This window comes from Larimichthys crocea, chromosome XXI (genome assembly GCF_000972845.2).
Source record: "Larimichthys crocea isolate SSNF chromosome XXI, L_crocea_2.0, whole genome shotgun sequence".
Classification (NCBI taxonomy): Eukaryota; Metazoa; Chordata; class Actinopteri; family Sciaenidae; genus Larimichthys; species Larimichthys crocea.
In genome coordinates this window covers 17,014,127-17,036,956 of record NC_040031.1, presented here as the reverse complement: position 1 = coordinate 17,036,956, position 22,830 = coordinate 17,014,127, and the positions used below count along the sequence as shown (strand labels likewise).

The 22,830-nt window shown below is 42.2% G+C and overlaps 1 protein-coding gene across 5 annotated transcripts in view; it reads right to left on the bottom strand.

Annotated features, from left to right (window-relative positions):
• The window catches only part of tln2b (talin 2b), a 77,993-nt gene that overhangs the window by 3,237 nt on the left and 51,926 nt on the right, over positions 1 to 22,830 (bottom strand). For 2 of the 5 annotated variants that reach the window (XM_019272292.2, XM_019272293.2), the window contains exons 26-57: positions 22,628 to 22,730; positions 21,441 to 21,649; positions 20,876 to 20,995; positions 20,516 to 20,713; positions 19,864 to 20,003; positions 19,236 to 19,329; positions 18,778 to 18,867; positions 18,546 to 18,668; positions 17,782 to 17,925; positions 17,359 to 17,544; positions 17,100 to 17,240; positions 16,294 to 16,475; positions 15,600 to 15,732; positions 15,385 to 15,486; positions 15,085 to 15,255; positions 14,083 to 14,229; positions 12,701 to 12,802; positions 12,452 to 12,571; positions 11,684 to 11,830; positions 10,520 to 10,686; positions 9,968 to 10,151; positions 9,409 to 9,534; positions 7,778 to 7,894; positions 7,062 to 7,247; positions 6,509 to 6,616; positions 4,976 to 5,081; positions 4,179 to 4,184; positions 3,587 to 3,711; positions 1,420 to 1,545; positions 1,257 to 1,319; positions 979 to 1,161; positions 767 to 892 (exon numbers count right to left, since the gene is read on the bottom strand). In XM_019272292.2, coding sequence (XP_019127837.1) covers positions 767 to 892; positions 979 to 1,161; positions 1,257 to 1,319; positions 1,420 to 1,545; positions 3,587 to 3,711; positions 4,179 to 4,184; positions 4,976 to 5,081; positions 6,509 to 6,616; positions 7,062 to 7,247; positions 7,778 to 7,894; positions 9,409 to 9,534; positions 9,968 to 10,151; positions 10,520 to 10,686; positions 11,684 to 11,830; positions 12,452 to 12,571; positions 12,701 to 12,802; positions 14,083 to 14,229; positions 15,085 to 15,255; positions 15,385 to 15,486; positions 15,600 to 15,732; positions 16,294 to 16,475; positions 17,100 to 17,240; positions 17,359 to 17,544; positions 17,782 to 17,925; positions 18,546 to 18,668; positions 18,778 to 18,867; positions 19,236 to 19,329; positions 19,864 to 20,003; positions 20,516 to 20,713; positions 20,876 to 20,995; positions 21,441 to 21,649; positions 22,628 to 22,730 — 4,275 coding nt within the window. The remainder of the gene's footprint in view (positions 1 to 766; positions 893 to 978; positions 1,162 to 1,256; positions 1,320 to 1,419; positions 1,546 to 3,586; positions 3,712 to 4,178; positions 4,185 to 4,975; positions 5,082 to 6,508; positions 6,617 to 7,061; positions 7,248 to 7,777; positions 7,895 to 9,408; positions 9,535 to 9,967; positions 10,152 to 10,519; positions 10,687 to 11,683; positions 11,831 to 12,451; positions 12,572 to 12,700; positions 12,803 to 14,082; positions 14,230 to 15,084; positions 15,256 to 15,384; positions 15,487 to 15,599; positions 15,733 to 16,293; positions 16,476 to 17,099; positions 17,241 to 17,358; positions 17,545 to 17,781; positions 17,926 to 18,545; positions 18,669 to 18,777; positions 18,868 to 19,235; positions 19,330 to 19,863; positions 20,004 to 20,515; positions 20,714 to 20,875; positions 20,996 to 21,440; positions 21,650 to 22,627; positions 22,731 to 22,830) is intronic. The other 3 variants (XM_019272295.2, XM_019272294.2, XM_010729416.3) reach the window with 3 other exon arrangements.

The window sequence follows — 22,830 nt, the reverse complement described above, 5'->3', positions numbered from 1 at the left end:
GTGAGCAAATGTGGAAACATGATGGTTCAACATAGTGGAAGAGGACCGAGGGGTCATTCTAAGGTGACAAAAATATAACAGTTCTCACTATTTATACACTAATGAAAACATAATTATGAATATTATATGACATTCCTTAAATATAGTCCCCTAAATCTTACGTACTGGTCCTTTATGACAACATTTAACAACTAAGAATATTTAGCATTTAGGCTTTTGTAAATAACAGTGTTGTTTTGAGCAATCACAGTCTAAAGGGTTTAAAGAAACAATGTTGCCCAAAGCTCTATTCAGTGTGACAATTATCACACATCAATGCGACAGTCAGCCTCACTGGTCAGATGGAAAAATTGACAAGCTGGCGCCCAGCTGGGGTGAACCACTGACTGAGACTGAGAACTTAATCAATCAAGAAGAAAAGTAAAGCTTCCCTCAGCACCCTGGAGTTTTGAAAAAGAGACACTCACTCTTCAATTACTGTCATTTTTTTTTTCTTTTACAAGGATGAAAAAGGAAGCAAGTTCTCAAGTCTTCAAGAGATGTGATATTTTGCAGCTGTGGGTGTCTGATAAACCCGGTAAACAGCTTTGAAATGAAGCTGATGGGCTGTTTATCCACAGCGGCTCATCACGATTTCAGAAAAACAACATTTGGCATTTTGGCATATCAACGAGAGGTGCAAACATTCAGTGAAAAGGGCAAACCACACAATAGGGATTATTTCAGTTCCAGTTCTCACATCAACATTTTCAGGATTTTGTCTCACCTGAGCTATGCCTCCAACAAATTTGGTCTTTACCACCACACTGTCATCTTCAGACTTGTCAAATGCCGCTTTCTGAGCTGCCTTCACCAGGTTGTCTGATGCTCGCTTCACTGCATTGCCAGCAGCCTACAAACAAATCATCTTCAAAGTCAGCAATCCGTGTCTACACACTTTTATTGGAAAAATTAAAACTGTGTTTTTAACAGTGTTACCTGTAGTCTCCTCATGGCTTCAGAGTCCTGGTCAGCCTTCACTTTGCAGGCCACCAGCAGCTGGGCCGTGGAGGCTGCAACCTGTTTGGCTGAGGAGATGAGCTTCTCCTCACTAGCGTGCCCTTGCACTGAGGCGTTTGCTGCCTCACACAGGTTACTGGTGGCAGCCGCTACCATACGTGCCTAAAAAATACACACATGCTCTTAGGTTTGGTTTACATTGTGTTTAAATCGGGGTAACGGTTTAAAACAGGGATTAGAAAAAGTCTTCAACTTACAGCCGATATGAGACCCTGAGACCACTGTCCGTCATCCACTGCATTGGCTGAATTGGATCCCACCTGAGGAAGACAGTAGGTCAAAATATAATGTATATATTGTTTTATTTTAGCAGTAATGTATAGTATCTTGCTGAGTGTCTGAGTAGGTGTGTTCACTGACCTTGCCCTGTGCCACCAGTTCTCTCTGAGCAGCTGATGCAGATTTAACAAGAGCGCTAGTTGCGGCAGCGATGGACTTTGCTGCTTCTAAGATCTGCTCCTCGAAATCCAGCGTCTCATCCGCCTGCTGAAAGTAAAACCACATATTAATTAAGACTTCAAACTATAGCAACCTACAATGAGAAAAAGATCGTTACAATTGAGTCACCAAGTCAAACAGGACTGTAACCAGGATTTGATAAATATCCTGAGTTATGATAACCAAAAAAATGACATGGATAATATGGATTTAAAAACTATTCATCTATATTGTCTGTAAATTCTATTACCCAACATGATATTCTGTTTTTATCATGTATTATGAGGCCTAAAATAAAAGGAATTTACATATAGATAATATTAAAAAAATACTGGAATCAGCTTATAAAACACCTAGTTGCAGTATTTATTACATAATACAACCTTCTTCATTTATTTTATTTTATTTTTTACAAAAAAAAGCACTAAAAACTGTAAATGTTATTTTTCAGTCACAACAGAGTGGCAGCTAGATATGATGTCTCATTTCCCAAACCTTAACTAGATACCATTTTGAAGATCATAGTGCATCATTTCAGGGACAGTTAACAACAAATGGCCATATATCTGCCTCAGCAGTCATCAGCATGTGATTGACCTCCATAAACACATAAGGCACACGTGGCTGGAGACAGGGCGGGACACTGTAGGAATATGTTTGATATATAGTTGGACTGAATAACAACCTAATATATCAAACATATCAGACAGAGCCCTGCAGAGAAGGCTTCCAGGTCTACAACGGCTCAGAGAGGGTGGGGTTGGGGGTGGGCAAGGCAAAGAAGCATGCTGGGAGCAGGAGAGCCCTCCCTCCTTACTGGGTGGGAGGGACGAAGGAGCAGAGAGAAGACGGAGTAGAGAAGAGGAAGAAGGAGAATCCAAGCTCTTTGAAATTAGTGAATAAACTCTGTTTGAAACTCTGTCTCTGTAAGTATTTCACATCACAATCATAAGTGGTGTAATTATTTCAAACTACTTTGTAGACTGCAAGACAGAAATAAATATTCTGCACGATAGTAATGTGTGCACAATCCCGAATACTATATGGTCAGATCTCTGTGTTCTATAGAGAACAGTAAGGCATGTAAATATGTCCTCACATGAAAAAGTAAAATTCACTGGTATTTCCCCCTTTAAACGCTATTTGGTAAAGCTTGCATCCTATTAGGTCACTAGAGGGAGACACTGATACCTAAAAGAGGAAAAGCCTTTCACTCACTAATCCCCTTTCATAAACATAAGGGTCCTCATAAATGCAGTCTGTAGCTGTGGAATTATAGTATGAGACAGAGCATTATATGGTCTTTATTAAAACCGGGGTAACCCAAACATGCTTTCCTTTAAATCACACAGGCAGAGGGTTGGACTGACAATCATGTGTACAGGAAGAGGTATAGAAAAGGGGGAAAGCACTACAGGCACAGAAGGTCCAGTCTCCAGAGACAGAAACAAACAACACAATCATGCAGTAAAACACCACAAACACAACCTTGAATTACACACAAGACAACATAACAGTCATTTCACCTCCCAAAAGCACTATAACTTCTTCATCTACCATGTTTTGCCAATTACGTACGATGCGGTAAAGTTGTTTGGTTTTTTACGCAATACAGCAGCATGGGGGAGATGAATAACACTGAAAAATCCTCCCTAAGTATTGTTTAGAAATGACTGCAATAAAACAAAGGAAATAAGTTCAATAAGACAGAGGGCCCTCTCTTTCGGAAAAGGGTCGCAACAGTTCATCACACATTTGAACTCATTCCAACATAAGCTTGAAGGCACAGCGGTGTAATTGCGTCTCCTGGCAACACAACTCAAAATAATGTAGAGAAAAAGGCTTTGAAGAAAGTTTTCCGAGCATCATATGTTAGCTCACTGGACCAGCTGTCTGAGTCAACGTGTTGTGTGCAATGAAGAAACTCCTTTAATGACATCAAGATAGCAGCTCAGTCACTGAAAAAGATGACTCCACTTCAAAGTCAACGTTTCCTACCTTTGGCCCACATCGTCTCCCTGCTGATTAATAGCAAAAAGCTGTGCGTGGGTTTGTGTGGGTGGAAAAAGGTTGAGAGGGGCACTTATACCTTTGGCTTGGCTCTGGGTTTCAGCTGCTCTAGTTTCTTGGCTGCAGCTTCAATGGATGCTGCTGCTCCGAGAAGTTCGGTCTCTGCAATGACAGTGGGGTCCTCGGGGTCCACGCACTCTGATCCTGAACGGGAACATCATACATCAAAATGCTGGTTATATTACATGATTTTCAAAAGAAACACAAGTAGTATATAATTCTGGGGATAACATTTTGTTTCTTACTTTTTTTATGCACTCAATTCAAACAATCCAGGGATCACAACCTACTTCAACTGCAGCAAAAGTCATGAGCTCTATACACTCCAAAGAATTGTTTGCACTAATGCCTCGAACTTAAATAAACTAAAAAAAGTTGAAGAAATGCACATTTGATGGATCATTGTCTTTTTATAGGTTTTTAAGTGCCCATAAAATGGAGCTGCTTGGGAACAGCTTGGTAAAGCAGATGGAACGATGTTTTCATAGATTATGTTGAGCTCTGGGGAAATCTGTTCTGCACCCCCGCCCCCAAGCCGTCTAACTCCTCTACCCCCTTCTGACTCTATGAAAGGTGATCTGGAGGAACAAAACACAGCATATCCCACTTACCTCCATCTGAGGCAGCAGGGAAAGAGGTGAGGGGGAGGGAGAGGGAGGGAGGGAGAGAGCACATGGGACATTAGAGAGGTGAAGTGGATAGCCCCGCTGGGTCTCGGGCTATACGCTGAAATCTAATTCTCTTCCAAACACAATCTATTACTCCTGTCAGATGCGGCAGTGTAGCTTCTAGAGGAAACACTCTGGTGCGTTTGTGTCATAACCATCATGCAGAGCTTAATTTGGAACAATTTGCATAGCAATCACTCTGTGGTACAATTTCAATATTCTAAAGTGGTTTTCATGACCTGTCTTTATTACTGACGCAGACAGGTTTGGTGGCTTGACTCAAAACCATGATAATATTACTCATTCAAGCGGAGTAGGACTCCTTTGACTAATCTCTGACATCTCCATAACCCTATCATGATTTTTATATTTTATCAAATTGAGTTGGCTCCTGATGGGAATCCCCTTGCTTCAAATCGACTGTATTCTGCAATCACAGCTTTCCCAGTTTTACACCACAGTGGCTATAATGTCTCACAGTCATTCTAAAAATCTAAAATCTGCTGCCAACGATTTTTGGACAGCACACAAGCTCGTAATAAAATGACACTATACTGCTTCATAAGGTATCATAAACACTTGGAATACTAAATATACACCACTTTCATGTGCGTTAAACGGTCCATATAATCTTGACATCAGTCAGAACGGGGTCACTGGTAAGTAAAAGTTGTTGAGCGTAACTTTTGTTTTTGCGCGCATTGTGTAATAGTGTGTATGAGCAGTGTGTGTGGCCTCACCCTTCATGGCCTCAGCTGTCTGGACGAGCTCTGTCACACACGCCGCCACATGCTTCGAGTGTGCGGCCAGCTGCTGCTTCTGCTCAGCTATGGGCCTCTGCAGCACCTAAGAATACGAGAGCCCAACACAGGCACACGCATGAACAAGAGGCACCGGTAAATGTAATATAAAAGACTAATGAAAAGCAAAGAATAGTCATTTTTAAAAGAATGCTTTGCTATTTTCACAGCTTTGCTTATAAGGAAGCAGCATTTACATTGCTGCCAATGATAGGTGACAAAAAAGTCATCTGTTCTGCTGCTCTTTGAGCCTACCTAGAGCACATTTTAGGTGAATACTATCTTGGCAACACTAATCATTGATTTAGGGAAACTGATTAGAATTGATTTGATGAATAAAGCCTGTTGCTCGAGCTGCTATTTCACATAGCGGCATTACACTCTTTATACGAGACAACAAATTATCAGACAAAGTATTTTTAGTAGCCTAACCTCCTGCCAGAATCATCGTGATGTACCTGTAACTAATTATGCAAGCGAGATAATTAATTAAGATACCTAATACATTAATTAGCAGTTGTTACATGTCAACACACTTGTCTTCTTGTAACACACGGGGACTGTTATTATGAACTCAGGAATATAATGAAAATAAGTTTTGCTGATTAATATGCAGATTCATGCAACAGGGTGCTCAGAAATGAAATCAAATCTTTCGTAGGGAAACACTGTAGTGTAAGATATAGAAAAAAGATGTCACTCATTGGTTAAGACTTGTAGTCATGACACTTTTTTTTCAAGGACTAGTGTTCGGTATTCATTTCAAAGCCTATTTGTTGCTGCACAGACATAAGTGTTTTAAAACAGGTCAACAATACATAGTTTCATTTTTAAATAAGGCTGAGCACTGTAGTTTTTAACAAACATTACTCAAACAGGAATAAATAGTGCATTTGTTAGGGACTGTTTTCAGCCGGGGATTAATACACATTCGGTGTCCTAGTGAGTATTTACAGCAGCAGAGCTGTGTACAATATGTGGGATTGGTCCAAAATAAATTACAGCAATAAAATCACACAGTGAAGCGGCATAGCTCGTTGTGTTTATTTGTTTTTAATAGTTTCTGAACAGCCAAGGTCTGTGGCATAAAAAAATAAGCACAGATAATATTTGTTAGTAAGATCAATATATTGTTGGATTTAGTATTTTTTGGGATTTAATGCCATGAGAAAAACAAAGAATATCACCAGCCTTATTCTTTTAGTTAAGGTGATGCTACAGTAAATGCAAGAATGACTGCCAGAAAGCCAGAAATGTATCGTATGTATGTAAAGCATCAGAGAATTTAATCCTGCAGATAAGACCTGTAAAACCTCACTTGGTAACAGTAAATATCAGGATCCACTCTTCAGCAGTGTTGCTACAGACACACACTACACACACACACACACACACACACACACACACACACACACACAAATGCAAGTCACTTCCATCCTTTATTTATGAGACACGCAACTGTCTCATTCTAACCTGCAGCACTTGCTCCAGAAGGTTGATGTATCCGGTGGTGCACTCAGAGCTGTACTGCAGGGCCTTGTTCCTCAATTCTTCGCCCACTTCTGGATGAAAAGCTGCTTGCTGGAAAAGGACACAACAATTGTTCCCACTTGCATGTTAAGATATAGCACAGGTCCTGATAGAAAGGTGAAAATGTGCTATGTGCAGAATTCAGAATTCTACATGTGACTCTGCACATGTTATCTAGTGCTGATCACACTCAGATTCATAGCAAATAATTATTTGCTCATTTATTTGCAATGTGTTGATATTCAAAAGCATATCCTGCAATGCTCCTTCAGTTCCTGTCTTACTACAACTGCCCTTCAGTTAATAAAGGACATCCTGACTGATGCTCCTCTGCACGACTTTGAAAAGTGACTGAGTCACTACCAGTGGGAGCAGCCATAAAGTAGACTAGACTCTAATGTCCTATCTGCTCTCAGCAGGCTAGGCTCACATGTTCCCTGGCAGCCTGGTGATGTCTGTGTGAGGCCTGTTCTGGCAGGGCGGTGTGGATTAGCACCTTGCAGGTAGTCAGCATATCGGCAATGGCTTTGCGGCTCAGGTTGGCAGTGGCGATCACGTCCTCCTGCTGAGCAGAGTTGCCTGCAGCCACCGCTTTGGCTGTTGCTATGGTGATGCCCTTTGTCATACGGATGAACTCTTCGGGTGAGGTGGACTTGTCTGGGACGTCCTTGGACTGGAACACCTGATATGATGAAGAGCCACAGACAGAGGCAGGGGCTCGGTTATGTTCTTAATATAGATGAAACATTGTCAGAGAAGAAATCAAGTCCATGTCGACTGTTTAGCAGCAGATAGTACAAACAAGTGAGGAGCACAGGACGCCTTGATATGGGTAGCAGGAAAATTAGGAGTTAGATAGACTGTGTTGAATTTGGCATTGGCTACAGTCTTGGCTGGGGGGGCCGTCTGATAAAGATTAGCAGTAAATTACAAAAACAACAAGCTCTTGAAATTGTCTTCCTTTCTCACTCTGCTTGCACCTGCTACCCAGACCCTGATAAGAGCTGTGAGAAACCTGCAGGGGCTGAGAGGGAAGAAGAAGAAAAGTAGCTGGACAGATAATAAAGGAAAAAGAACAAAAAAACTCCCCTATTTTGTTCAGAATAATAGACATAGATATCCATGACCCTGTTTGAACCAGCTTTTCAGAGAGGCTGTGTCTCATCAGTTGACGCCATATAGAAGAAGTTTGGGACAGTGAAGTGCTCTTACTGTCAGCTCCTGCTTGATGCACTCAATGGTGGCCTCCAGTGCCCTAGTCCCACGAGTCGCTTCATCCTCCACTGCCTTCACCGTTTTTAGAAGAGACGTCACGTTGGTCACCATGACCTGTGAAATAAAGGAAGTAACGATGAGGCTCACAGTCAAACCAGGAGGTGGAGCTCTTTCTCCTCAGCTGCAAAACATTACTTTACAAAACGTTTTTTTCCCCCCCTCCAATCTCACTGATCTGATGAACATTAAAGACATCAGCTGCCGAAGAAAGAGAAGACTGAGGGGTGCATTTCTAATTAAAAGAGGGTGATTTACTGCTGGTAATACAGTTTATTGTATGACACCTGGATGGAAAAAAAAAAACCCAAAACAATTCAGGCTTTATTCATGGTGACACGTTTTGTTCCGTCTGTGCCGCATTCAGCAAAGCGTACATTATTAGGTTAGGAATTTCAGCAACATGATCGCCAGGAGTTTGAGACGGTCCCATTTAGAGGTCACCATATGTTGGAGGAGCAGAAACAATCTGTCAACATGCCCAGGTCCATGGGTGGCCCTAATTCCATTTAGATGAGAAAACATAAGAAACCGTTCAGAGTAACATGCTCTGCTCAGGGTGATAGTTGTGAGAAAAATAAATAAATAATATAAGGAGGTTTGCAGAAGGCTTGAAAATCTTTGGTTCAGAGGTGTCTGAGGCTCCGTCACTCACAAAATCCTTTGATCTTTGTTTCTCTGTTGCAGTCACTGTGGCTGCACCAAGGTTAAATGTAAAGGGTCTGATCTCTAGTCTTTATTCTTCAGTTGTTGGCAGGTGTGACAGTGGTCATGACAATCAAGAGGAGAACAACAACTGTCTTGCGTATGTACGTATAATTTCACAGCCTGGAAGCTGCTCAATATCTTTTCTCTGACGCAGTCTTTATTTTAAAAAAAAAGACTATATATTAATCTGCATTTGTATCACGTTACACTTTGTAGCTATCTTTGTTTCATCATAATGCATCTGTAATGGAATTTGAAATCTATTTCTGTCTACTCTGTTCATATGCCACCTATTGGATGCCTGTATGTTCTCAAAGAAGACTTTTTCCTTCCCTGAACCAACAGTTTAATAACAGGGAGTGTCTTGAACAGACTGTAAAGCACTTAGAGACAAACCCGCGCTTTTGAGCCATATCAATAAAACTCGCTTGATGTGACAAATAGAATTGTTAGGCTCAGCTTTACTTGTATCAACTTTTGACAGTCAAGCTGATTGAGCCACAATACAGAAAGTCCTATGGTGACATATAGTTGCCTGTGAAGCGCCCCAACCCTTTCTCTCTCACACACACAAACACAAACACAAACAGAAGGTACATCTTAGTGATGGGTCTGACAAAAAAGGGAATGCCTGACAAACCCTGATAAGGACTGTCATATCATTCTTACTTTGTGTTACCAGATATGTCAAACTAAGCATAGCAATAATACAAAAAGAGCATTTGTAGTAGTACACGTCTACATGCATTCATCCCAAAGAGGAAGCATAAGCTGAATGATAAACTGGAGACTCACATTGATGAAATCAATACACGGCTAAACCAGATATGACAGTCATTTGTTTGAGCGGTCGATTCCTTTACCTTGGCAGCACTCTTCAGCTGATACATGGACGGGTCGTCAGCTGCCTTGCCGGCGGCACACTTGGTGGCACCAATGAGTTCGGCCAGAGCCTTGGCCACATCTCGCACCGCGTTTATCAGAACCACCTGAGGAGATAGAGCTGATATCAATACGGCACAATGGTCATGAGTATAGGTTTATCAGTAACACCCTGGGGAGAGGATTTAACACTGCAGCCCTTATCACTCCCACCTAGTCATGACACTTCAGACTTAGTGGAGGGCAGAGATAGAGGCATGGACACAGGGGGAAAGAGAAGACGACACAATGTGTATCAGATGAAACTGCAATTACACAGAGGATTTAACACTGGGTGTACAAAAAGACATCCATTGTAGATGATTTATAATAATGGATTATAATAACTGGATAAAGCACAGCACTGCTGAATTAAAAAGTAATAACTGAGCTTTGTTGATAAATATAATAAAAGCCATACAACTGTGACTACATATGGCTGCAACATCTGTGGCTTCATTAGACATTCTTCGGTATAAATATGTTTTGGATTCTCATCACCTGTGTCTCTGGGTCCTCAGAGCCCATGCTAGTCGCTCCCAGTTTGACCACCTCAGTGAGCTGGGTGATGGTCTTGGCTGAGGACTGGGCAGCCTGGGCTAGTTTCTCCTGGCTGGACGCAGCTCCAGCCACCAGCAGCTTGGTGTCCTCCACCAGCGCCTTGGCTGTCTTCAAGATGCTCTCCCTGAGGGACGAGACACATTGTGTCACAATCTGCTCCACAGTCACACTCAAGTACCAGCAATATGAAAGGAAGCTGTCGCTTTTCAAACAGAATGTGTGTTTAGTGTGGACGGTTTTCATTTTTGTTCATTATGTGACATGCGCCTGAATATTCAGCTTTACTGGCAAACCGCATTTCCCCTGAGTGAGTCATCAGGAAAAATGAGTAGCAACTGAAATCTAATTATTACTACCCTTGTGGCCATGAAACCTATTGATCTATTGCCCATTTTGTAACATCATATATATATATGTGTTTGTTTGTGTCTCCTTTTTTTGTGATTTTTCATTTCGCATCATGTCTGTTATTTTGTGGCAAGGTCATTGCACCTGTGGTCAGCAAAAGACTCGTCATTCTCAGGGTTCAGTGTTCCAGCTGAGGCAAACATGATGGTCGTGTCCAGGTCAGCAATGATGCCAGAAACAGCGCTGGCTGCTGTGATACAGGCCTGGGTGCCTTTGTTCCCCGCCTGCAGTGCTGACAGTACCAAGGACACCTGGAACATAAAGCAATGGACGTGCAGAGAAATCCCTCAAACATCCTGTTTTCAGATGTGTAAAAAACAGATTCAAATGCCCTCGGTTTCTGTATGCATTGCACATGTTTACTGGTTAAACGGCAGCTTTTCATCTTTATAGTATGCTGGCAGAGGCTTTCTAAACAAGGTGAGTGAGGTTGTGAATGTTTAGAGTGAAAGGTTTGGACAAGCCAGATTAAAGCAGGACGCTGGGAGACAGAAAAATAGAGCACATGGTTACACATGCATTAAAATCAGAGTCTGCTGCACCATCACATTAAGTCAATGAGCCTGACTCTGCAAATCACACATCTCCCTTGAAGACTGCTCTCTGCCCATCCCTCATAAACAAATGGAAACTGGGAGAGAGGTACATTTCAACGAGTCACAAGCTTCACATATCAGCAGGCGTAAGACCCCAAATTATTCAAGTTTGATATGAGCCCTGAATCAAATCATAGCCTCAGAGTGGAGAGAAATTCTAATGTGCGAGCAGCATGGCAAACTGCTGCCAGGGTCACAGTAGGGAGACATTTGTATTATTATTAACTGCACAGTGTGAGGGTGGTCAGGAGCGCGTGCTCTCATGACCCGCATGAATGGTTCAATAATGATAATACAGTAAAGCACCGGTTATTACCACCTAAAATAACCTACATGAAACCCTGTACTCTTTTGATATTATACAGGTTAATCATTAAGGTTCAAGCTAAAATAATAATAATAATATAATAAACCATCAAACAGCAATCCTGTCTACCACAAGATCTAAACTGTGTCCTATTAAATCTTGTAATTGCACACACTTCTATGTTCTCTGTCACTTTATTTAAACAGGTATATATATACAGCAACGTGCATGAAATATACTTTCATATAAATGCTAATGCTGAGTTGAGGCTGCTTACAAACAGCACAGATGCCAAATTATGACAGCAAAAAAAAGGACTTCCTTTCAAAAATACATATAGCTTACCTTCTCCGTGACTGCCCGGGCACACTCAATGAGCTCCCTTTTGGAGAAGCTGTCTGTGGGGCTGAGCTGCAGGGCTCCAGCTTTCTGAACCAGGTAGATACAGCCATGGCCCAGCTCTTGCACCCGTGTCTTTATCTGGAAGCCAACCTGAAAGCATAACCCGGCACTGACTTACACCGCATCCATCCTCTCATTTGTGTCACTGTGCTACACAGTTACAAACATGTCCTAAACTGGCATCTCTCCTATCCAGCGAGTGGTTAAAAAATAATTCCAAGCACCCTCAGAGAGGAAATGCTGGCACTACACCTTTAATTTCCAGACTGAGATTCATGGGTGGGTGGCACTTCATTATAAGCATCACTATAGGCTTTTAGACTTGTAGAGGCACAATGTCGCTATGGAAACCAGCCGGATTTCTAGAAGCCTGGTATATACAAGATATTGATAAGAACTGTGTGCTTATTAGTGCAATGCTTCCACACAATGCTGGTTTACACAGAAAGGATTTAAGATAAGATGTGGGTCTTGTGAGTGATAAATGCTGGAGGGGGTTTATTTCTATCTGATCTCACACTGTCCAGAGCAGCCTTGAGGAGGGGGTGTCATATCAAAGAACAGCAAACATCTGCTCTGATCAGCGTGTGAGCGGATACATCCGAAAACGTTCTTAGCTTAAAATGCAGAGCGTAGCTGATATTTCTGTCTGATATTTCAAAGGCACATGTATCCACATACTCCAAAAGGACAGAGAGCATGGCTTCTCACCTCTTCTGGCTCTGCAGTGGCAGCAGCAAGGCGTCCTTGATGTGCTAGCTGTCCATAGTCCACTGTCACCTGAGAGGCAAGGCCACCAAGCTCTTCAGGGCAGGTTACTGACTTAGTCATCTGCAGCAGAGAGAACATACATCATCAGCAGAGGCGGATTAACGGTCCTGTAGCACTACTGACAAAAATGTTCAATGTAATAGGTAAATTTAATGGAAAACACCGAGGCAGGCACGTTAGTGCACTCACCATCTCCTGTGCAGTGATAGCGATGGCTTTGGAGAACTTCACCATTGTGGTCTGGTAGTCCACAAAGGAGCCTTCAGGTTCAGGAGGTGTTCCTTCATCCACCTATGAAGATCAACATATTTATATGAGGCTTTTGATTTAACCCGTACCACCTCACAATAAAACATACTACTAAGGAGTTTGAGTTTTTAATGAATTGTTCCGTTTTTTAAGGTCTGGTCTAATGGCTTCATTAAATCTTCAGTGAGAAGCTATAATTTACAATGACGACATGCTATAAATATGAGAACCAAGGTTTTGGTTTGACAGATTGTCAGTGTGTACTGAAGTGAAGGATTATCTTGGTTGATCACCTACCAGAGCAGCTTTTGATCGCCCTAATCTTTGGAAGATGACTGCAGAGCGAACTACAGCCTGACCAGTAAATCGGCCCAACATTATCTTTTCACAGCTATGTGTATTTAAAATGAATATTGATACATCAAATTTTCGAACTCTCAAATAAAGATGAGGGTATTTAAATCATAGTGAGCCAGGCTACACACCAAACATACAAAATTTAGTTTTCAGTTTTTTTTTTAGGGTAACCCTGATGGATGTCCCGAGTAAAGGGTTGTAATTATTTTTTTCATTGCAATAAGCAATCGAGTCTGCAGCTGCATTGTTAACAAGTCACTTGTAAATGGTTGGGCTCTTCTAGAGGGAACATTTTTATAGCGGTTCAGATAGTATAATCTTAGGGTTATTAATTTAAGAGACTACTACAAAGATAAATTGAGCTATGCTGGAAATACCAACATTGGATGTGCCCCATCAGGCAACCCAACGTCTTTTTATAGAACTTCTTAATTGATATATAATTTCTTAACAATTAAAAAGCCATTAGTGAGAACATATAAACCTTTTTTATGTATGCATTCTTGAAGCGCTCCACTTTATACACGCTAATGGAGTTTTAATGACAGTTGCTCTTATATGTTTATGTTGAGAGTCAAAAAACAAACAAAACTAAAAGAAAATAAAAACCAAACAAAAAAGACTGTATCGGAGCTGAGCGTATATGTCTGAGGGTGTGCAGATCATTGTCAATTATTAACTGCGCTGTCAACACGGTGACATGTCCCCCAGCAGGATGAATGACAGCTAACATCACCAGTGGGCTGTGGATTTAAAACTTGTCATCTACTGGACTAATGAGAGTCACTGACAAGGACACATGCTCAGCACATCCACTGTGGAATTACTCTTACAGTGGGGGAGCTCATTTTACCAAACAAGATAGGAATAGGTGTCAAGCTGAAATCTATTCAAGCCACCTGAGCAGACTTCTCATGAAATGATATCACACAGAGTACACACACACACAACACATCCTTACTCACCCTGCCCATGGCCTCAGCGATGGATTCTACCATACCCCCTACCATGCCTCCTTCACTGGCCGCTTCATTCAGAGTCACCATGATGTCATCTACAGCTTCCTTCATCAGCTGGGCTGCCTCAGAGATGGCATCGTGGGTGTGGGACGCCTGGGGACACAGTCAGCTGATTAACATTTCTGTGACACTGTCTTGGTCCGGCAAGAAGGAAATCTATCAGCTTGACAACAGCTCCAGAATGTCCCTAAAGCTGGTAAGTGCTCAGTGTCTCAATAGAGGACATGTCACCAGGGTTGCTGCTTTAAGGACTTGTATCATCCAAGTTTATAATGCTATACAGTATAACAGTAATATGTAATATTTCAAAGAAAGGGGTATGATTTGCAGGCCACATTTCAACACTGCTGTATCTTTACGAGAGTCAAAAACATTTCTCTGTTTGCACAATTAAAGGCTGCAAAGCAATCAGTGTGCTCTCTTTTTTCTTTTGAAGGTTGCTGTCTGATTCAGCTGCTGGAAGATGCACAGACAACCCGGTTTCAAGTAATATATATACACAATTGTAGGAAGGGGTCATGTGAGACAATATTTTCTGGCACCAATTATGCTTGAAAAACAGCAGAATTACGCAGGAATAAGATTAGAAGTTGTGCAGTGAACGGGTTTTTAAAAAATGATTACTGAAATCTTAAAATCAATTCTAACACTAAGAGAGCCATAAAACAGTAGTGAACTCCTGTGGCTTTGTTCTGAATGAGTTTAATTCGAGCAGATGAGTTATAGCTGAAAGACGAACATATAATAGAGAATTACAGAAGCTGAGGCCAGAGAGAATTCTTCATGCTCAGCAGATAAAGGCTTAAATGGCTTCTGTTAACAAAAAAAAAAAAAAGGTTTACCTTGGAAGAAAAGGCTGCATTACTGTCGTGACCTGGTGAAATTTAGCTTACTGTCACAGGTCAGATTTGAAATAGACACACTGTTTCTATATGAGCTTTTTAGTACCTTCGGGTTTCCCCCGCCTTCCTTGGCAGCGTAGAGCATCTGTAGTGCAGACTCAGACAGGGTCTTGGTTTGGTCTAGGATGGTCATCTGCTGCTGGTGGTCATGCAGCTTAGAAGCCAGACCCACTGATGCCACAATGAGTGGATCGAAGTAACTGGCCAGCTGGGTCACCTGGGAGAAGGGAGTGTAAGAGAGTTTGAGGAAGAATTGGATCACAGGATAGAAAATGGACAGAATAGGGTTTTTTTTTCTCTTTCTAAATCCGCTGGGGATGAGGGGGATATATGGCCAGACCAGCACCTTGTGTCCTAGTTGGGCAGCTTCGCCTCGGGCTGCTGTGGAGACAGGATCAATCAGATGCCCAATCTCCTGCACAGAGGATGTCAGCTGCTCCTGGAGCGCCTGGTAAGTTACAACGGCAGGGAATTACGTTATAAGTCACAACAGAAAGACCACAGATCCCATTAAGTTCTTCATCTGAGACAAGATAGAGCTGATGGGGTACTTGAACTCACTTCCATGGAGATATCATCTCTGCAGGGCAAGGTCTGTCCAACTGCAGCTAGGGAAGCTTGCTCAATGTCCCGGATACACTTATTGATGTTATCAATGGAGTAATCACACTCCCTTTGTCCTGGTGCCTTGTCCCTATCATCAGAAATGTCATAAAACACGCACATGAACACAATTATATATTATATATTATATATTACTGTGCAAATGAATATAAAATGCTAGCTAATTGGCTACTGGCTTTAGCTTCATATTTAGCATACAGACATAAGAGTGGTATGAATCTATTTTGATACAAGAATAAACAAACATATTTTGAAAAATGACAAATTATCCCTTTACTGCCAGCCAGGTTATAATGAAATGCAGTCTATTCTGGGCCTTAGCAGCTGTGAGAATACATGTGAGGAATGGAGGAGGATGATGATGATAATGAAGGCAGATAAACCATAGATCATCATCTCATCGCTGCTCTACATTACTTACTAATCTATTACAAGGCAGCAGGAATCTCAGCAGATACAAAGTGATGTGGCAATTTATTGCCGAGCTGAATAAGCTGAACAGACATCACAGAATAAGCCTTTTGGTTTCAAGAAACAATTTTTTCCACTAACTGTGAGCAAACAATGATAAATCTTGATTCAGTATAATCCTGCAGAGATGAATGTGGTAGTCTGTGGGATTAACATTAACCTGATGGAGGTGATGAGGCTCTTGATGGAGTCAGAAACGGTTCTGGAGTGGCCAGCTAGTATGGACCAGGTGGGAGGATCTTTGGGGTTGAGGACCAACGAGCGGGCTGTTTCTAAAAGGTAAGTAGAGCTATCGAGCATGGAACGGGCTGAACGCACGATAGGCTCCTGGGCAGCTGAGCCCTGTGGAAATGAAAAGGTTAACGCAGGTGAAACAACAGCCCAGGTAGAGCTCAACATAAGATAGCCACATTGGTATGACGGAGTTGTTGTTATTCCTTTACTACCTTGGAGAGATCAAAGGTGCAGTCAAAGGAAAGGATGAGATTAGAAAGACAGCTTTACACACATGCGAGAAGATACACCTTCAGTCTTTATGATCCGAGCCAAAGCCTCCCTCGACAATTAGATTAACAAGCCGAAGATTAGAGCAGCTGTGCTGAGAGAGAGTGCCGTTAAATGCTGCCCTCCAAAAGATTACAGCCATAAAGCTTTTAGAAGACTGTGTGAGAACTTGTTCTTAGATTGAAAAATAAAAATCCATCTTTCTCCTGGAGTCTTTTCTTGACATTAAAAGAAAAAAAAGAAAAATTTGACCTCAATCCACCCCCGTTATGTTCATTGTATAAACCTTTCTGTGTTGGCTCATATAAAGAAGCTTGTTTTAAAAGGGATGGAGTGTAGAAATAAACATTCATTAAATCTCTGTTAAAGAGTAGCTTCAAGATTCTCAGTAGGATAATTGGAAAAAAAATGGAGAACCATTGCCATTGCAAACAAGCATTAAGAGAGATGAATACTTCATACCTCATTGCTGATTTGAGCTGGGATGCTCGCAAACTCAGGGTTGTTGGCAAAGGCTGACAGGTTTTCTACAGCCTCGAGGAGTGGTGTCGTAGCAACCCGGCACTTGTTTCTGTTCTCTTCTGAAAAATCTCCATCTAAGGCCTGAAACAAGACAACTACATATGAATGTGTGTTTGTATTTCTGTAAAAGGTTTGGATTATACACACAATTACAGCTTCCCACATGACGAAAGAATTCTGTACCAAATTTACACTCAACGTTTTGATCAGTTGGGGAGTTGACCTTGATCGTTTTGACAAGGTTGGCTGTGGTGTTGGCCACCTCTTTGGCTGACTGGACAAACTGTCTCCGTGCCACAGGGTTGGAGGTCTTAGAGGAAGCCAGACGGCAGGCGTTGCAGAGAGCTGAGGTGTGCTTGGCGACAATTGTTGCCGCAGACAAGACCTGATAAACAAAGAAACACCAACAAATAGAAAGCAGTGTTGTATAAAAACGAGGCATTTGTGTGAGCAGTGTAAAGTGAATTATTTGTGACACTCAGGTCGATTTTAAGGTTTTCGAACTTAATGAGCCATTTAATTCAAGTCATAAGAGCTCTAGATCCATGACTCTCCCAAGTGCTTCCACATATGGCAGGAAATTGTCCTGTAATGTTTTCAAGCCTCAAATGGACCCTCTTACCTGTGAAGGACTACTGGCTGGGTCCACTAAGCTCTGACAAGCCATCTGTATAGCCTGGTGGGCCCTTGCAAACTGGATGGGATCCACCAACCCTTCATGGCCAGACTGACTATTGGGATCAGACACACCTACAAGATAAGAGGCCTACAGAGCAGAAAACAAAAAGTTATACTGATGTATCAGTTTGTCACTAGACAGGTTCTTTATTGTCCTCCAAGATCCCATTTGTTGTCGCAGACAAGCTTACCCCCCCACATGCAGTCCAAGTGCATGAATAGATACATACAGATTCATATTGTATACACGGTGCATAACAGGGGAGCTTTCTGAAAGCAGATAAGAGGAGGAAACAAAAGATCTGTCAGTGCGTGCCCTTTTGCAGGCGAGGCAACCGAATATTGCATGGAGGTGAAGAGCTTATTTTACAGCTTCAGGGGTGGGAGTCTGTAAAACCTCCAATGAAACCTGACTCACCCTGCCTCACAGCCATGGTTTCCAATAGAAATCATCCCGCTTAGGTCTAAATGCACTTTATGAATGGATTCCACCTCATGAAGATGTTTGAATTTTTTTGTCATGTATTGTTTATAAGGCTGTACAAACCTTAAAAAAAAAAGCTTAACAATTTGTTTTTCCTTTTAAATCTAACATCTGCACATATATATGAAAAAGCAGAAAAGGAGACCAGGAGAGCAGAATCCTGAGATGAGAGCAGACTCATGGTAACTTAGAGTGAGTTCGTACCAGTCATGCTGTGAACTCACCTGTCCTGCAGCCTCCGTCAGCCCACACAGAGCTTTGGACGCCACACCCACGCTCTCCCCGAAGGCTACCACATCACCTGTCTTACAGTGCTGAGAAATACCTGCCATCGACTCTCCTAGGACCTGAAACGTTTGAAAATAAAGTATAAATTAGATGTTCGGCTGCTTGCTACGCAATACGCCTCTGACAGTTACGGTATATAGTTCACGCAATTATTTTGAATGTCTGTACCTTTGAATTCTCCATGACACTCTCGATGCAGTCAAAGTAGGAGAGTTCGTTGACAGGCTCGTTGGGATTATCTAGGAGGCCTCTGACAGCCTGTACACAGACAGACATGATAATAATATAAACTACAGCAGGAGACACTGCTCACTGAACTTTCCAGCTATGATTTTACAATTTTATCAGTCACTGAATTAAGATTAGAAAAAGGAAGATAAAGCTAATTAGAATATACTGCCTTGATAAAAATCAAACCTTTGATATGCATGCCGTTATTGTCACTTTTAGTTACTTGAGTAGAAGCGAACTTCTGCAAAATACTCTCGTTAGTGTCACTAATGCGGTTATTGTAGGCCTGAACTGAAAGTCCATCTACAATGAATAAAATGCAAAATCAATGGAAGGAAAACAGGCCCTATGAGGAGGAAGACTGTGTGTGGTTCAGTGTATGTGAGGACGGCTACCTCCAACTCCCTCAAGGCGTTGTCACACTCCTTTTGTCCTGCTGCTTGCTGGGTACAGAGCGTGATCAGCTGGTTAATACTCTCTGTCACTGCCCTGAAACACACAGGCGGTCACACAGGCTTTTTAGCTCTCACATGGTGTCCCCTGCATGCATGCAAAGCCCGGCTTCAGTCACACTCACTCACACATGATTTTAGCTGCCCTGCTCGAACACGGCACTGCTGGCCTCTCATCGCGATAGGCTAACGCAGTGGCACAAGAGTGCAGAGATTGTCTAGAGTTTGTGTTCAGCCTTGCTGAGCACAGACGGGCCTTAGCCAAGACTTCCATCTTCCTAATTAGACAGAGAGAAGTCAGTCAGGCCCAAAGCCCTGCGGGACCAGCTGCTTGGCTTCTCACTAGGGGAAGGATACATACTCCCTCTAGCAATGCTGAACAGACACAGCTTATAAGTGGCATACAGATGCAGCAGGGGGAGACTTTTCTACAGGTCTCGATCTAGATCATAATCCATATTTAGGACAAAAGGCTTCGGTTTTCAAACAAACTCTGTATGATAATCATTAGAAACAAATGAAAACATTGTATGACTTACATCATCGTCATGTTATCTGCATCTTATCATACCTTGCTGCCACAGCGAGAAGACTCTTGGCGTTGGCTGCACCTGGATCCACAGAGAGAGATTTGGCAGCCAGCAGCAGTTTACTGGACGCCATGGAGATGTTCTTCAGATTACCAATGACTTGGATTTGGTCGTCCTTGCTCTGCACAGGCAAGAAAAAAGAAAAATACAGGTGTTTTTTTTAAGATGCTCTGTTAAATATTGTGAAACATACTGTATCAGCAACAGCTGTCAAGGGATAAAGTATTGTAAAGAATGTACTTATCTCCCTACCACCTATATCCTCTTTCCTCACTCTGCAGGCCTCTTTGAGCCCGATTAAAGCTCTGGTGTCATGCTACATCAACTCCAATCCCACACAATCTTTCCAAATTAATGAGCAAAATAACCAGAACTAGAACATCACAAGATCTCATTACATCTGGCTGTGTTAGTGCTCATGGGTACAACCATGTGCCTAAGTGAATTAGATGAACGGTTCTAATTAACAAATGACTTAAATAGCTTAGGTAATAAAGTGACACAAAAATATGAGCTCAGCCTCTCGGCATTTACGATTCTGAAGGCTTGAGGGCTCCCCTTCACTGGTGGCAGTGCATTACCACTGAACCGTTTCAATGGAGTGTGGAGTGGGTGTATGATCATGAAACCTACTTGGGTGTGTCCCGCCATCTCAATGCCAGCATCCAGGAACTCATCAAAGTCCTGGCTGAACTTCCCAGAGGCCGAAGCCAGCTGGCTGCTCGTTCCACGAGAGGAGTGGACGACCTCGCCTGCAGAGTGGTTGAGTTCAGCTGCTGTGTGGTTCAGATCAGTCTGGGCCTCCTGGAATGTCTTATTGCAGGGAGGGAGCTTCAAACACAAGACACACGCCAATTAGTGCATACCGTAGAATCTTATCAGAAATGAAGTCAAGTGGAAATAACCTGTTCAATTATGGGATATTTTTTAGATGTTTTTTTTGCATAAATGCGAACACAAGACAAGAAATCCCCAAGTAAAAGTTTGACTCACGATGTCCACCAGCAGCTTCTTGCTTGCCTCTCCGATGCTCCTTAGGGCCATGTCAACATCCTTCTGGCCTGGCAGGCAATTCACACAATTATTTAGGGAGTGCGACACTGCTTTGGCCACCTGAAACCAAGAACAACACCTAGTCAATGGATCGCCATTTGTCATCCTAACAATGTGCTGCACAATACAAAGTCCCACAGCGAAGCTATACAGGAAAAAAAACATCTCAAATGCAAATTGGGCTCACAGCAGTGCACAGTAATCCATGTCACTAATTTATGCTGCTGTCACAGATATATGCCAAACAATATGTTTATCCCTGGAAGGGCTGCAGGAGAATGAGCAGTTTTACTGTGGCACTCCTGAGAGAGGAATACCAGGCGAGAGACTGAGCAGAGAGAAAATAGCAACGCTTAGAAGGGATGATGGTTATGCATAGAAGAAGTGTTTACATATTGGTGAAGAGAGAGAGAGAGAGGAGAGAGACATGGACCTGAGAGGAACAATGTGATCACTATGTGAATATCGCTCCCTCTGGGGTGTATATTACTGGGAGCTATGCTACCTGTGCCAGTCTCTGCTGACTCTCAGCGTCTCCTGGATGAACCAGGGCCTGATGGGCCTCATGGATCAGCATGGCTGAGCCTTCCATGACATACTGGGCTGAATCCAGCATTGCAGCTGCAGCCTGAGGCTCCCTGGTGCTGGCTGCCACTCCTCTGGCTGCTTGAGCCAACGTCCTTAAAGCCTGAGCTGTTTCTCTGGCAGCCACACCTGCGAACAAACAGCCACACATTAGAAATGACTGTAAGTAAATTGAGCGTAGGGACATAGATAAATCACAAATCCAAACAAATAATATCACTATAATAACAGTAGATACAGCCTGACTGTTTCATGCGAGTAACAGACATCTACTGTAACTATGAAAGCTACACAGGTGTAATTATTTATGCATACGGAGGAAATATGACGTTTATTTCTGTGCTGAACATTGTTACGTAGTGAGAATAAGTAACCATGTTTCTGCTATTAAAACTGACGTTTTCTGAACGTTTTTAAAACAATACAAACTGAGAGGTATCTGTATTTCCTAAATTTACTATAATTATAATAGAATTGTGCAAATCAGCTTGTAGGGGCTAGCCATAGCCCACTGCGAACAAACCGAGATACTGAAATGCCCTCATTGTTTAAATAAACGAGTTAATATAATAAATATGTCCCCGCATTGGAGGTGCCCTTAACTTATTATACACAGAGCCAAGAAGAAAAGCAGCAAATTGCATCAAATTGCATTAAGCAGCCAAGTGGAGCCATTTGCTGATGGAATGTTAAATCTAGTGAAAATAAGATTAATGAGTAGCGAGCAGTACCCTGGGCCACAGCATGAAGTGTTGCCTGGGAGCGTTCATTGTTAGAAATGCTTTTCTCTATCTGTCTTCATCTCTCCTCCCCTGAGATCCCCCAATTGAGACAGAATTGACAGCAAAACAGCCGAGCCAAGCTGGATTCAAAGGGTTCAGATTAAGGCAATAGCGATGGCACATATAAGGGAGTCATAATTTTTTCTTCCTGATTTGTTTTCCCTCACACTCTGCACAGTTTAAAGAAACAGCTTTTTTCAATAAAATTACAGCATTCCATATATATTTTTCATATCTATCGACCCAGGAGGCGTAACTACTCTTTAACTAAATAGCTACTTAAGCTTCTGAGACCTGCTCTCACTGTAGAAAACACTTTTCTTACCTGTATAATGTTCATTGCCCTGCGCAGCACATGTGAGCAACTGGGCCATGGAGGAGCCCACAGCCTTAGATGTACTTCCTAAATCCTGAGCGCACTTTTCCAGCTGTGTAAGCAACAGAAAGCACAAATAAACCATTTGATTCATAGTTGTGATGTCCTCGTTATGTTAGTATTTTTACAGTTGGATTTCCACAGTATAATAT